This window comes from Typopeltis vanoorti, chromosome 24 (genome assembly GCF_054136105.1).
Source record: "Typopeltis vanoorti isolate ZY-2024b chromosome 24, IOZ_Tvanoo_1.0, whole genome shotgun sequence".
In the NCBI taxonomy this organism is placed as follows: Eukaryota; Metazoa; Arthropoda; class Arachnida; order Uropygi; family Thelyphonidae; genus Typopeltis; species Typopeltis vanoorti.
This window is the reverse complement of record NC_143572.1, coordinates 26,138,974-26,155,039: the sequence shown is the minus strand read 5'-3', so window position 1 is coordinate 26,155,039 and position 16,066 is coordinate 26,138,974. Positions and strand designations below refer to the sequence as shown.

At 35.6% G+C, this 16,066-nt stretch overlaps 1 protein-coding gene across 1 annotated transcript in view; it reads right to left on the bottom strand.

Annotated features, from left to right (window-relative positions):
* Mob3 (MOB kinase activator 3) overlaps window positions 1-16,066 on the bottom strand; it is a 150,422-nt gene that overhangs the window by 92,032 nt on the left and 42,324 nt on the right. The window contains exon 2 of the mRNA XM_090413795.1: window positions 14,853-15,003. Within this exon, the coding sequence (XP_090269921.1) occupies window positions 14,853-15,003 (151 nt within the window). The remainder of the gene's footprint in view (window positions 1-14,852; window positions 15,004-16,066) is intronic.

Below are 16,066 nucleotides of genomic sequence, written 5' to 3'. Positions count from 1 at the left end.
TTGTATTACTGGAAGTGCGATTGGTGTCTTTTCCAACTGCGCCCCATACAAAATAATCCATGGGGTTAAGGTCTGGGGAGTTTGGAGGCCAAACATTTGGACTGGTGAAGTCGTAGAAATTTTCAGACAACCATTTTTGACTTTTCCCAGAGGTGTGGCAAGGGGCCGAATCCTGCTGCCATACATACGGCCTACCATTGGCTACCCTTGTTATCCAGGGCTTGACTACAGTTAGCAACTCCACGAACAAAGCCCGAATTCCAATGCCAGGGTTCTTCAACACCTGTTCCTGCAGATTTGCGAGGAATTCTGCTGTACGAACGCAATCAGATTGTCTGCTAGGGATCTTTCTTCTTGCTACATCCTCGTAGTCACCATTGCAAGTCTCTAGTTCATGCCTGATTGTTTTTACTGTATTCAGGGAGCATTGGGCAGCAGTCGTAATATCCTTATTTTGATGGCGGGCACGAATCATCATGATACAAGTTATTCTCTTCCATGATTCAGGTGGGTTCCAGCTATCCATCCTTTCTGACATCTTGTATATGAATGAAGAAGGGTCCAAACTTTTAAATGAAGAGAAGTGTGTGTTAATACATGTAACTTACGGAAAAATATAATTAATTATAAATATGTCAAATTTATCCCGAACACCCTGTATGTCTCTAAACCTTGTCCAGACTACGTAGCAAATGCCAAAAGAACAGTGGATTTTGAAAACTGGTTTTTTTTTCATTGGAGGATGTGGAGGTTTTGGCAAATGTAAGAATGTTTTATGTTTAGAAACATGTGATCTCAATACTGAAAATTAAATGAAGATTTGCTAAACCACAGAAATATTCATATTCAGTGGCAGAAATTATTCGAGACAAATGCAATCAAGAGTACCTAATTTAGAAAGCTATCAAAAACCTGAAATGTGGAAAGGCAGCTGGATTAGATATTATTTGATTAGAAATGCTCAAATATAGAGGTCTAAAAGTTTTATACTGGCTAAAATACATAAGGCAGAAGATTTAATCAGAGGAACAAATTCCACATGATTGGAATAAAGCTCGTAGTACCCATCTATAAAAAAACAAAGAAAACAATGCAAAAATTGCAGAGGAATTTCCCTATTGAGGGTAAAAAAAATTGTGAAAGAGAAACTTGGAGGGATTCAGGCCAAACAGACATTATCAGGTTAAGATTTTCACTTTAATAAATAGTTGACAAAAGAGAAACATAAGAAGGATCTGTACTTTGGAGATATGGCTAAGGCATATGCCAAGAAGAAAAAAGCTGGTCAAAAACATTACAAATATCCTTTCTTTTAGGGTTATACGGTGATCAGCATTCACTTTAAAAATTTTTTTATGGAATTTACAACCGTGTTAAAAAAACTTTTTTATTATCCTGACGTTTAGATCTTCACATCAAGATCATCATCTGGAGCGTACATAAATATACAGAACAAGCTGAGTTACATCATTAACTGTAAGCTAGAGAAACAATGATTTGATCACATGTTATTCTACTGGCGTGACCTCTGGTGAAAAAAAAAAAATAATAAAAAAAAATAAATAATAAAAATAGGACACCAATTGTTTCTGAAAGAAAACCATCTAAAAGAATGTTTATTCCTGTCATTGTAAAAATAGAATTTAGCTTGATGTAAAAATTTTTATTTTATTTTATTTTTATTTATTTATTTATTATTTTTTTTTTTTTTCACCAGAGGTCATGCCAGTAGAATAACATGTGATCAAATCATTGTTTCTCTAGCTTACAGTTAATGATGTAACTCAGCTTGTTCTGTATACTTATGTACGCTCCAGATGATGATCTTGATGTGAAGATCGAAACGTCGGGATAATAAAAAGTTTTTTTAACACGGTTGTAAATTCCATAAAACATTTTTAAAATGAACATTACAAATATGGTCTAAACCAGTATTTCCCTAATCTAATATGGATGCATGGATGCTGATTATTACCACTCATGTTGTTTAGTGGAAAAACAAACATCTGAAGCTAATAATTAACTAAATTTATTTAGCTAATTAGGTTAATAAGCCAATATTTTGCCTTGGTAACCATGGCATCTTCACTGGTACAAAGATTTATTGATCATGTGCACACAGGCACTAGTAAAAAGGCAAACACAAAATGACTGGAAAATGCAAGCTCTAAAGTTTTCTAACTGGCATTCTTTGTGGGCGCAGTGATGCACTTGCTAACAGTCACAAAATGATGGTCTCAGATTTTTGGCAATGTGATGTAGCTGATTTTGTTTAAGTTTGGAGAACATTGTAATGCTGTGGTGGTGTCCAGAAAGGAAAGTTTTTGTTTCATTTCTTATACTTTCTTTTCTGTTTGGCAACCTGTGATTAAGCTGATTTGATAATTTAAAAAAATCAAGCAAAGATTATATATAGCTAATAAATAAAATAACTTATTTGTGTTTATGGTGACACAGAAGGTTCTCCTAAGGAAGAAGTGGAGAAAGTTTTTGAGGCACTACAGAAGGCATCTGACACAATGAAAAAAAAAGTTGACCTTTGTTGGAGATCTAAATGGCAGAGGAGGAAATGATTACCACAGAGAAAGAAATGTTCTGGGAAAATCTGGAGAAAAGAGCAAAGCTTATAATAACAGAACCACCTTCGGGAGTTTGATTCAGGACATGAGTTGGTTATTACTAATACCATGTTCAAAAAACAAAAGTCATGGGAAAACTTTGCTAAAAAACTTTTGCCAACCGGGGCGGCCCCTGAGTTTGCCACCACTCACAATACACACCAAAAATACTACAAAAAGTCAAAATGATGTATATAGGGAAATAAATTAAAACACTGTTTATTTTTGAAGTAAAACTTTAATTTCAACATTATAAAATGTTATTTTTCTTGCTTTTCTGTTAGCAAAATCGATGACATTGGCGAAGTCTATTTCATAATAATGTATGTAATTCTTAATCTATTTTATTTAAAAAAACTCCTCTCACAACTAGCAACACTTATAGAAATTGTGAGGAAAATTCGCGGTAGTATTGCAATATTCGGAAATTAGTTCTCAAGACTGTATTTTAGAATTAACTGCAAAAGTTCAAAAAGGTTCAAAGTGCCACCTGGGGCAGACCACCCCTCCCTAGCTACACCTCTAGCATTATGCGATACTAAGGCAAGTGATGTAAATCATTAGTTTCTATATATGAATTGCCCAGTTGTAAAGTTCTTCATGTGCAAACTTTGTTTGCTTATACTTGGATAAAGAATTAAACCAAGAATATAATTTCTTGGCATCTTTAATTTATAGTATAACCAAGTGGGAAAACTTTCAACAATTATGATTCAAATCAAAACAGGGATTTGATTTGATTTTGACATAAGAGCCCTCCTACCTTTTTGGCAAACATCACACTCATCATTATCCTTTCAGGGATTTAGGCTAAATGGCCTGTTCCAGTGTCATTCTGTTGGTTTTGTCTTTCATCCAACCTTATATTTGTTAGTTGTTGGTTGATCCCACATTCAAACATAAAGAAAATTTTTATTATACTATGCCACTCTATGTTTGAAATTACACAATTATCGTGAAGGAATCAAGCATCAAATAACACTACAGGCCGATAATTTCTTAACTATATTTAAGGTTTCCCGCAAGATTCGTATTTTAATGAGCGGTGCAATGAAACTGAAATTAGGCAAGTACAAGAATCAAGTTAAACAAGATATCTAATTCTCTCACAAAATTATTCTTACATAAGAAACAAGAATTCTATTAAGATCAATACAATTAGAAAATAATTTATGCATTCAATAAAGTATTAAGGTTATACTCAGCTGAGTGCATCATTTACTGCTAGAACTTATATGACTTTCGCAATTCACATCCGTTAGGATTTGAACTCAGTTTCACTTTAAACAATATCAATATTCAGCAAAAATTCAAAAGTTAATTCTTTTTAGTCTCAGTGAAATATTCATAAACTTCAATTTATCAAACACTTAACAAGCATCACCAATATTTATTATAGGATTAAAATAGTTCTTAAAAGGCTCAGTCTTGATTTTACATATACGTAGTGAGATAACACATTCAAACACGAGCTAACTCTTCAATGAAGTTTTTCATATTAGTTTCACAAGGAAATGTTTTATAACATCATTCATTCAAGCTTGACAAGCTGGCTCCAGCTACATGAAATTTGACCAAGTTCTCCAGACACAAGCAACACTATCACATGTTAATTATAGAATAGATATTCTTACTGGTATGATCATCACAGCTTGCACATTATGGAAAACTCTTATAATACTTCTAGGCATTTGATAATCTTCCACTATAGGCAACACAAAACTAATAGTATCCCTGAGTTCAATAACTTATTTGTTAAGACTGGAAAATGTATTTTCTTGCTCATAATAACTTATCTTACGATAAATCTCGATCATATTATTATCCTTTCATGCCGGTAAATTCCTTTACAAGGTGACAGGAAACTATAAATAAACATGAGTTCGAAGTAAGATTCATTAAAATCGGAACAAGTTTCCAAATCTTTGTAACGTTGTATGATCCCAGGTTAGATCACATCTCACGACCTTCCTACACTCTCTCCATTTTCCTTCTGGTTCCTTCTTCCTATATTTCATAAATCCTCTTTCTTTTTCCTGCCCAAACTTGTTTATTTTTCCACTCGTTTAGTTTACAACAAAATTTCCACGTGATCGTTGTACAGTTCCCCACACTAAGGCATGTGCTATCTAAAAATAACTTAGTTTTCTGACAGCAACCAATCAAATCACATCAGCAGAGTCCGTTAGAATTACTTTCACTTTCAGTAACAACAAATAAAATGCATATATTACAGTTTACTTAGGATACATTTACAAGTTATATAAAGAATTTATATAGAATAAATAAATAAAAAAAAATACAATTATTATTTCAATGAAAAAGTAACAGTAAGTGTTTAAATTACAATTTACTTAGGAGCAAACTTAGCTCAGGAAATGCAATTCATGTAAAATCATGAATGAAGTATTAATAATCATAAAATTCTTCATTCACAATTTAACAATTCCATCTTTTCTTTAGTCATCCCTGACTTCTATATCCTCTAACTGGGTGATACCAAAATATTTTTTTGGGTAGTCATCAACAGTCCATTCCTTTGATATGCTCACTCCACTTCTTTCAGTATTCATATACTTTGTCCAATACTGAGTATTTTTAGTTCCTTACATATTTCTGTGCTTTTTTTTTTTTTTGTCTCAGAGAGTATAGCTTGCTGTCCTTCACAAGAATTTCATTTCTCCAGTTTCTATTATTTTTTCTTCTGCAGTTTTATGGTTTATTATACAGAAGTGTATTATACAATTCACTTCTGTATAATAAAGAACATCTTGCCAAAACTTTATAAACTCTTATTCTTGTATGCTTTTGAACTTGATTAGGTTTGAAAATATTACTGATCATTCCTGTGATGTTTAGAAAGTTTGAAATTTTGATGTCAGTGTTGGCTTCTTTTGTGTATGGTATAGCACATCCAAGATATTTGAAACAGTTAATTTGTTCCAAAATTTTATTTTCAATCATGATTTTATTTCTGACTGGAGATGGCTTTTAAAACCCATGATTTTTGTTTTGTCTGTTGATATATGCATTCCATTTTTTTTTTTTTTAATAGTAATTATGCTTAAAGAGTATATTGATCTTTGGAGTTCATCTTCATTTCTTATGATTATCTAGTCATCTGCAAACAAAAGGGTATTAAGTATAGTTTCACAATCCAGTTTAAATGTTGGTTTTATATTTTTCTTCTATTTCTTGACTATTTCATCTAAACAGATATTAAATAAGAGTGGTGACAATGGATTCCTCTGTTTATTGATTTCCATTCTGGAACTTTTTCATTAATTCTTACAGCTGTTTGGTTATTTTGATACATGTTAGTTAGTGTAGCATGCAACTGATTTGGAATGTTCAGATTCTTGAGTACAGTCCACAGTTTGTTCCTCAAGATGCCGTCAAAGGCTTTCTGGTAATCTAGAAATGCTGTATGTGTATGTGTGTTTCTATGTTGAATTCATAACGTTTTTCCATTAATGCTTTTAGTGTAAAAGCCGAGTCAATGGATGCTTATCCTTTTCAGAAGCATTTTGTTCTTCACAAAGTTTATCTTCTACATATGATTTACGTTTTGAAGTTAATATTCATTCATATAACTTATAAGCAGTATTTAGCAGACTCACAGCTGCACTTATCGCTTTTTAATATATTGGAATGATAATTGCCTTATTCCAACTTTTGGGGATTCTTCCTTGCTGCCAGATATTGTTAAATAATTTTAAGTCATATGATGAATAGGATGCATACATATTTAATAAGTCTTGTATACAGCTAATTTAGTGTTCCGACTAATTTCTTTCTTATTCCATATGAATTTATTCAATTGACTTCCCACGATACCAGCTTTGCTGATTCTGTTGTCTATTTCTATATTTAGTTTACCATCTTCAGTAAAAATTGTGCCTAAGTAGCTTATTTTCTATACTTATTCCATCTTCTCCAGGAGATTTTCCTGATTTGCTTTGCTATATATGTTCTTGTTCAATTTCTTGTAATGTTATTTCTTCCACTGTACAGTAAGTAATTAGCATCACATATGCTTTAGATTCATAACTATCTTGCCATAAGTTTTTGAAATAGTCCAGTCAGGTTCTCTCTTTGATTATTTCAAGTTTCAATTTTTCATTTACCTCCCTATTCATTTTTTTAGAATTTTGTATATATTCGGCCTCTTCACTGTAAGATCTCTTCCCAATTTTGCTATGAAGTTATCCCATGTTTCACTATATTTTTCCAGCATGCTTTTTTTGTTATTGCTCTTTTGTATTTATAATTAATTTCTGTTCTAGTCATTTTGTATTTATCCATTGTTTACATGAGGGTTGTTTGAAAAGTCATCATCATCATCAAATTCCTGCCATGTACCCTCAAGGGGTGTACAGGATATGACAGTACTACATGAAAAAATTACATCATTACTAACTTCCTATCTACAATTTTCCTCCAAATCAGTCTGTTACTTGTCAAGACTCCAACATTATCAGATCTTATATTTCTATCGTCTAAGGCACTTTGTAACGTATCAATCCACCTATATCTTGGTCTTCCTCTGGGTCGTTTTTCTGCCAACCTGGCAGAGAACACTTGTTTTGCTAATCTTTCCTCTCCCATTCTATTTAAGTGACCATACCATCTGAGATTAGCTCTGCTAACGCATTCCTGGATGCTGACAATGTCAAGTTCTTTCCTAATATCCTCATTTTTAATATGATATTGCCATTGATGCCATCTGTTCACGCCTCTAATCTTTCTCAGGACTCTCATATCTGCGGTCTCTAGTCTTTGGTCAAGTGTTTTACTTCTGACCCAGCTCTCAGATCCATAAGTTAAAATTGGTTTGAACACAGTCTTGTATACAGCTAATTTAGTGTTCCGACTAATTTCTTTCTTATTCCATATGAATTTATTCAATTGACTTCCCACGATACCAGCTTTGCTGATTCTGTTGTCTATTTCTATATTTAGTTTACCATCTTCAGTAAAAATTGTGCCTAAGTAGCTTAAATGTTTTACTTGTTCCACAGGTTCTCCATTCACAACACAGTTGACATTTTCAATGATTCTGCCTATTTTCATTGTCTTTGTCTTTTTATTGCTGACCTTCATACCATATCTATTACAACAGCTATTCAATTTAGTCAGAGAATCTTGCAGACTTGTAGCAGATTTATTTAGAAGTATAACATCATCTGCATAAAGCAAAGAGCTGACATTAACATCTCCAATTTTGATATCAGGTTTAATACCACATTCCTTCATAATGTGATCCATATAGATAATGAATAACAGAGGAGATAATGTACATCCTAGTCTCACACCAAATTTAACATTAAACCATCTTCCTGTACTTCCTTCAATTCTAACTGCTGACTCACAACTCAAATAAAGACTAAGTATTGCTTGATATAATGCCCCATTGACACCATATAACTGCAGCGTATTGAATAGCTTCTCTCTTGGCACCTTGTCATATGCCTTTTCCAAATCGACAAAACTTAAATACAGATCTTTGTTATATTCCCATGCTTTCTCGACTATTTGTCGTAAAGTGAAGATCTGATCCTGACAGCCTCTATTTGGCCTGAATCCAGCTTGTTCTTCACCAAGCTTTTCTTCCACAATTCTTCTCAACCGTTTCTCAAGTATACTTGCATAGATCTTGCCAGGAACACTCAGTAGGGAAATACCTCTGTAATTCTCACATTCAGTTTTATTTCCCTTTTTATATATGGGTACTATGAGAGCTCTACTCCAATCATCGGGAATTCGTCCCTCCTGATTATTACTAACACCATGTTCCAACATTTTTATGTTGGAACATGGTGTTAGTAATAATCAGTCCATGTCCTGAGCAGAAATCCAACAGATATTTGCCATTATTATTAGCTTTGCTCTTTTCTCCAAATTTTCCCAAAATATTTTTGTATGTCTCACAATCATTTCCTACTCTACTATTTAGAATCCCAACAAGGACCAACTTTTCCTTTTTCATTGTGTCAGTTGCTTTTTCTAAAGCCTCAAAAAATTCCTCCACTTCTACCTTAGTAGAACCCTCTGTGGGACCATAGGCACAAATAAGTCTCATTGTCCAGTTCCCCATTCTCATATTTGCCCACATTACTCTACTTGAGACTGACTGCCATTCAAGAAGATTAGCCTCGTATTTTGTGTTGAATACTATGGCTACTCCTTCTTTTCCTTGATTGTCATTGCCTGAATATAACATTTTGTATTTATTGCTCAGAAAGATCTCACCAGTTTTGGTCTTTTTTGTTTCAGTCACCCCTATTATGTCGATCTGGTACTTATCTAATTCCTCAGCTAGCTCCATTTCTTTGCCATTCAGGCTTCTTACGTTGATAGTACCGATCTTTAACTCTGGTGATGTTGAGTTGGGGTTTGTTTTCAGATTTGTTCCAGTAGCTGACTTTTTGCTGTTCGCCCTGGTTCCCTGGCGAAAACAACGGGGGCATTGTTTAACCGGGCGACGCCACAGCCGGCATGAAATTTTGTCATGTTGTACCATAATTTTTTATTTTGGTTTAACCAATAAGAATACAATTTGGTTGGCTAAATCCCAAATTGCCAGCCCAACTTGGTTCGTTCAGTATCAAAGTAGATACCCAACAGGGTGCACCACGAGAATGTGAGGATTGGACATTAGGTCAGAAGCCCTGGTCGGTTCTCTGCATTCCTTTAAAGGCTATGTGGAGGTCTCCTCTCAGTTATACAGCTTTGACCCTTAAGCACTCCTGTTTGAAAAGTTTGGTAAAAAAAATAAGTTAAACATATTTTTTTGGAAAAAATCATCTTTATTTCTCAACATAGTCTGCATCGAGATCTACACATTTGGTCCAGCAAGTTTCCAATTTTTTCATCCCATCTAAAAAGTAGGATTTGTCAAATTGTGCAAAATAGTCATTGACAGCCTTGATGGCATCCTTGTTGGAAGAAAATTTTTTCCCACTGAGCCAAATTTTTACATTTGGGAACAAGAAGAAGTCACACGGGACCAAGTTTGGAGAATACGGTGGATGTGGAAAACCGATTCAAACCTCAATTCATGCAATTTTACCACTGCGATGGCTGATGTGTGGGACGATGCATTGTCTTGATGAAAGAGCACTTTTTCCGTGAGCCAATCAGCCATTTATTTTTTTCAGTTCTTCTTTTAAACAGTCCAATAATGACACATAATACTCCTGTTATTGTCTTACCCTTTTTCAAATAGTCTATCATGATAATTCCTTGGGAATCCCAAAAAACAGTGGCCATCACCTTCCCAGCCGACAAAACAGTCTTCGTTTTTTGTTTTTTTTTTGGTGCTCTTTCACCAGACGCTGTCCACTGTTTTGACTGCTGCTTGGACTCAGGTGTGTAATAGTGGATCCAAGTTTAGTCTACAGTCACAAATCGACACAAAAAATCCCATGAATTGAGATTAAACATCGGCAAACACTGCATTGAAATGTCTTTTCGTATGAGTTTTTGATCAGCAACAATCATGGCACCCATCACGCACACAGCTTTTTCATGCAGGATATTATACATATGTTCAGTCGAGATGCCTACAATCTCAGCAGTCTTCAATAACGATACCATGGATTTTGTCAATCTCGTAGTGACCTCAGTCGAGCGTCCAGAGCGCGCTTCATCTTCGATGGACTTACGACCACGTATAACATTTATCAAAAAATAAATAATCTTTAATGCTGGTGCAGAGTCCACATGAACTGCATGTAACTCGGCCTTGATCTGCATGGCTGTCCACTTCTTCAAATAAAAGGGTTTTATTACTGCATGAAACTCACTTTTCTCCATCTTTATGAAAAATGCGAACACAGTAATTTTAAATGTTTGTCAAGCGAGAATTACATGTGACTAAAATCTTGCCAGGGGTCATAAAAAAAGATGATACATGCCGACATTGGTATGAATGAACAAATTGTGTCACCGTCCATTGGAAATTTACCAAACTTTTCAAACAACCCTCGTATGTCTTTCCTGTCTTTGATTACAGCTTCAATGTTTTCATCCCAGTTTCGTATTCTCTTTCTCTTCTTCCATTTACTTTTTGCTCCAAGGCATTCTGTCGCTGCATTTATTAATATATTTTTTTAAATGATTCCATTCTATCTGAACATCATTTTCTTTTATTTGCTCTAGTTATCCATTTATTCTTTGCAAATAAAAGATAGTTAATACTTTTATCATCCAAGTTGAACTTTAAAATATCCCTGGAGATTTCTTTTAACATTAATTTGGTTAATTTTAAACCATCTCGGAGGTATTCTTAATTTTCCAAACATCAGACTGGATGTAACAAATGCGAAATATGAATGAGCAAATTCAGTGTGCAAGACTGTTCCGGAAATCTGCCTCAGCCTTAAGGAACTGCCCTAACCTCAATAAATACGGCTGTATAAAACTGCCTCAAATCTGGGAAGCACTCTGAGAACTTCAGCTCAACAGCCAAGAACACTCATCCCAGCACACTGGGGATGGGGGGGGGCACTATTTTAGGACTTTGGACTTACTTTTGTTGTTCTGCTTCAGTCTTACCCTATGTGCCTGCATGCACATATCAATTTGTTCTTTGGTACCTAAAGAAAGCAATGACTTTACCGAAATACTGGAAGTATCTCATCTCATCTTCCTTCCACTTTTACCTTGCGGTGTCGAGGGTTATTAATCATCGGATCTCAAACCGTTCACAGGATAAAGTGGTCAGCCGTACGCTCCGGCATAGCCTATGTCCCGAGTTCTCAAGGCCGGTTTGTCCTTTGCAGAATGAAAAACCCCATGATAAACTGTGGAAAAAACCCTACTGTCCATGTCCAAGACCAGCTAACTTGGCTATGGCTGAGGAAGATCCTTCAGCTCCTCAGGTCACTGATGGGGATTGAACCTGGGACACTCCTTCTCCAGGCATATGGTTGCAAAGTGCACAGCCACTAGGCTAACTGCGAGGACATACTGGAAGTATTAAATCAAGTTTTTTCTAATTGATATATTTCTTTATATAATGAATAAACAAATCATGGGAAAAAAAAAGCATATAGGAAGAAATAAAAAGAAATCAGCTAGGCAGGTTTGAATGTATTTTCAAGTCCTTTTTGCACAAAATAAAATAAGACTTGAAAATAAAGGGTGTCCCAAAATTCACGCAAGATTTAAATTTAGTGCCATTTGTGCGGTAAAGTGTTGCCAACAAGAAAAAAAAGACAACGGGACAGCTAACAGTTCAGGGTTATTAAAAATGGAGCACTACACGATAGAACAACGCATTTTCATTGTTGGCCAATATTTTAAAAATAACGAAGGTTTGGCAGCTACAGTTCGCAATTTTTGTACAAAATATGGTCGGAATAGTGATTTAACTTCATCAACTGTGAAAAGATTAATTAAAAAATTCAAGGAAACTGGATCAATTAGTGATCTTATACACTCTGGTCGTCCTTCAACGAGTCGTTCAACAGAAAACATCAAAGCAGTTCGTGAGAGCATTGCTGAGAGTCCAGGAACATCAATTCGGCACCATGGTTTTGAATGGAGCATTTCAAGAAGCTCTCTACAGCGTATTCTCACAAAAGATTTGCATCTTTATGCTTACAAAGTTCAATTGACTCAAGAAATGAAGCCTACTGACCACACACAGCAAAGAGAGTTCATTGAATGGATTATGGAACAACAACAACAAGTGGATGCTTATTTTTCGAACAAAATCATCTTCAGCAATGAGGCTCATTTTCATCTTGATGGCTTCGTTAATCAACAAAATTGTCGCATTTGGGGTTCAGAAAATCCACGAGTGATTGTTGAGAAACAAATGCATCCACAACGTGTCACTGTTTGGTGCAGATTTTGGGCTGGAGGCATCATCGGTCCATTCTTCTTCGAAAATGCAGCTGATAAGGCAATAACAGTTATCATGACATGATAATCCAGTTTTTTGTGCCTAAATTGCAAGATATGGATGTGGACGACATGTGGTTTCAACAAGATGGTGCCACATGCCATACAGCCCGAGAAACAATTCAATTACTGCACGAGTTATTTCCTGGTCATGTAATTTCCCGTTTTGGTGATCAGAATTGGCCGCCCAGATCATGTGACTTAACGGCATTGGACTTTTTTCTTTGGAGTTTTTTGAAGTCTAAGGTTTATGCCAACAAGCTCATGACCACCCATGCCTTGAAGGAGGAAATCAAGTGCTGTATCAACGAAATTCAGCCACATTTATCCAAAACAGTCATGGAAAATTTCTACAAAAGAGTGCGTATGTGCCAGCAAAGCCGTGGAGGCCATTTACCCGATATGCTATTCCATGCATAACCCTATACTGTATACTTTATGAATCAATAAGAATTGACAATTTTTAATTAAAAACCTGTGTTTTCTATCAAAATTACTTCTTGCATGAATTTTGGGACACCCTGTATATTCAAACTTTTCATGCCATTCCAGTTATATATGGATCAAAGGCTATAACAAAACATGCTGCACAAAATGAGAAAAGTGAACATAAAACGGAGAGAGAGAGAGAGAGAGCAATGTTAAAGATCAGACTATAAGACAGTTATACTTGACACGATAATCTTGTTTAATCTTTTATCCACGTATAACTAAACAAAGTTTGCAGGTGAAGTATCCTAGCAACTAGACTATTTGTATACAGAGGATGTTGACTTCACATCAATTGCCTCAGTATCACATAATGCACAGCACATTCCATTTGAGACATGTATCCCATGTATTATAGCAGAGATCAACTACTCAGACTGACCTTTACTGAGGTCTCATCAGTGGGAGCTAGACCCAGGAAGATCAGATTGAAGATACCCAGCCAAATGATGATAAGCCATTAATATAATAAATTTAGTTTAATCCTTTATCCCCAAGTGTGTGCAAACAGAGTTTGCGCCTGAAAGTATCTTCAGGACTGGGGTAAAGTGGTACAACACCGGGCAACTCCTTGCAAAGGTGGAGCAAGCTACCAACATTCCTATCTCAGTATCTCCCATAATGCAAAACATATCTCCTTGCGGATATGTATAATGTTATGCATTAAGAGAAGGGCCACTACCCAGACTAGTTTCGACCTTTATTGAGGTCTCTTCAGTGGGAGCCAGGCCCAAATAGAGATACCAAGGCTGAAGCAATTAGCAAGGTCATCTCCTCCTATAGGAGCTGCCAAATGGTGTGCCACCTTTTTATTAAATTACTCTGGATTTAGAGAAAGATGTTGAAAGTTTATTTTTCACTTGGTCAGACTATAATAAATTTAATTTAATCCTTTATCCAAGTGTGTGCAAACAGAGTTTGCGCCTGAAAGTATCTTCAGGACTGGGGTAAAGTGGTACAACAGGAGGAGATGACCTTGCTAATTGCTTCTGCCTTGGTATCTCCACTTGGGCCTGGCTCCCACTGAAGAGACCTCAATAAAGGTCAAACTAGTCTGGGTAGTGGCCCTTCTCTTAATGCATAACATTATACATATCCGCAAGGAGATGTGTTTTGCATTATGGGAGATACTGCGATAGGAGTGTTGGTAGCTTGCTCCACTTTTGCAAGGAGTTGCCCGGTGTTGTACCCCCTGTCCTGAAGATACTTTCAGGCGCAAACTCTGTTTGCACACGCTTGGATAAAGGATTAAACTAAATTTATTATAGTCTGACCAAGTGAAAAATAAACTTTCAACAATGATAAGCCAAGCCTCTATATACAAGTAGTGCAGTTATGGTAATACTTCACGTGTGAACAGCTTACTGACACTTGAGGATTAAAATAAGATAATTTCTTGTTTAGTACAATTTACTTTGTAGCCAAGCAAAAGACTTTCTACAACTATCTTTGACATGGAGTATTTTAATAATATAATGATATAGTATTTTACTACTTGCATATGGAAAATGACTTTTGCATCTCAGCATCCTCCTGGGTCCAGCTGCGACTGATGAGACCCCACTAAAGGTCAAAACCAGTCTGTGTAGCGACCCTTCATAACGAACAGCAATAAACAAATTCAACTGAGATAATTGATGCGCTACTAAAGTATATACAAATAACCTAGTTGTGAAGATATTAAATGCACAAACTTGTTTGGATCAAGGAAGATTAAAGAATATAATTTCTTAAAGTATAATTTACTTTTTAACCAGACTATAAGACAATGATCAAAAAAAAAAAAAAAATTGCAGCTTCATATAAACTGAATCTTAAATAAACTTCACTTACCATGAACTGCTAACCAATCATTTAGATCTTCTCCTGCTGGTAACCTAACTGTTTCTCTTAAGTTGATACCTGAATTAAGTGATGCTTGTGCTTGTTTATGAAGTGAATAACGAAGAGTACCACGTTCAAACTTTTTCTTTGGACGAAAGGTCTGCATAAAAAAAAAATCCATTAGTGAAATATTTTTAAAAAGAAAATATGCTATTTATGATCTGAGCAAACCAACTTTTCCTACAGTCTTCTTATTTTGTTCTTGAATGCAGTGAATCAAAAATAAATTAACTACATCATGAACCACATGTCCCACTTGCGATAAACAATTCCAGTGATATATATATACAGGGTGTTCGGGATAAATTTGACAGTTTCGTAAGGAAAAAGAAAATCTTCTTTGTATCTATTAAATTTAATGAATTGACAAAAAAACATTACAGGCAGAGTTAATTACAATACTATCAACAAGATTTACTCAAAATAACCACCATTAGCATCGATCACAGCTTCAATTCTGCTTCGGAACCTCGAACAAGCTGATGCTACAGTCTCCCTGGGAAGGGCCGCAAAAACTGTTTTAATTTTATCCGTTAACTGGGCTTTTGTATTACTGGAAGTGCGATTGGTGTCTTTTTCAACTGCGCCCCATACAAAATAATCCATGGGGTTAAGGTCTGGGGAGTTTGGAGGCCAAACATTTGGACTGGTGAAGTCGTAGAAATTTTCAGACAACCATTTTTGACTTTTCCCAGAGGTGTGGCAAGGGGCCGAATCCTGCTGCCATACATACGGCCTACCATTGGCTACCCTTGTTATCCAGGGCTTGACTACAGTTAGCAACACGAACAAAGCCCGAATTCCAATGCCAGGGTTCTTCAACACCTGTTCCTGCAGATTTGCGAGGAATTCTGCTGTACGAACGCAATCAGATCGTCTGCTAGGGATCTTTCTTCTTGCTACATCCTCGTAGTCACCATTGCAAGTCTCTAGTTCATGCCTGATTGTTTTTACTGTATTCAGGGAGCATTGGGCAGCAGTCGTAATATCCTTATTTTGATGGCGGGCACGAATCATCATGATACAAGTTATTCTCTTCCATGATTCAGGCGGGTTCCAGCTATCCATCCTTTCTGACATCTTGTATATGAATGAAGAAGGGTCCAAACTTTTAAATGAAGAGAAGTGTGTGTTAATACATGTAACTTACGGAAAAATATAAT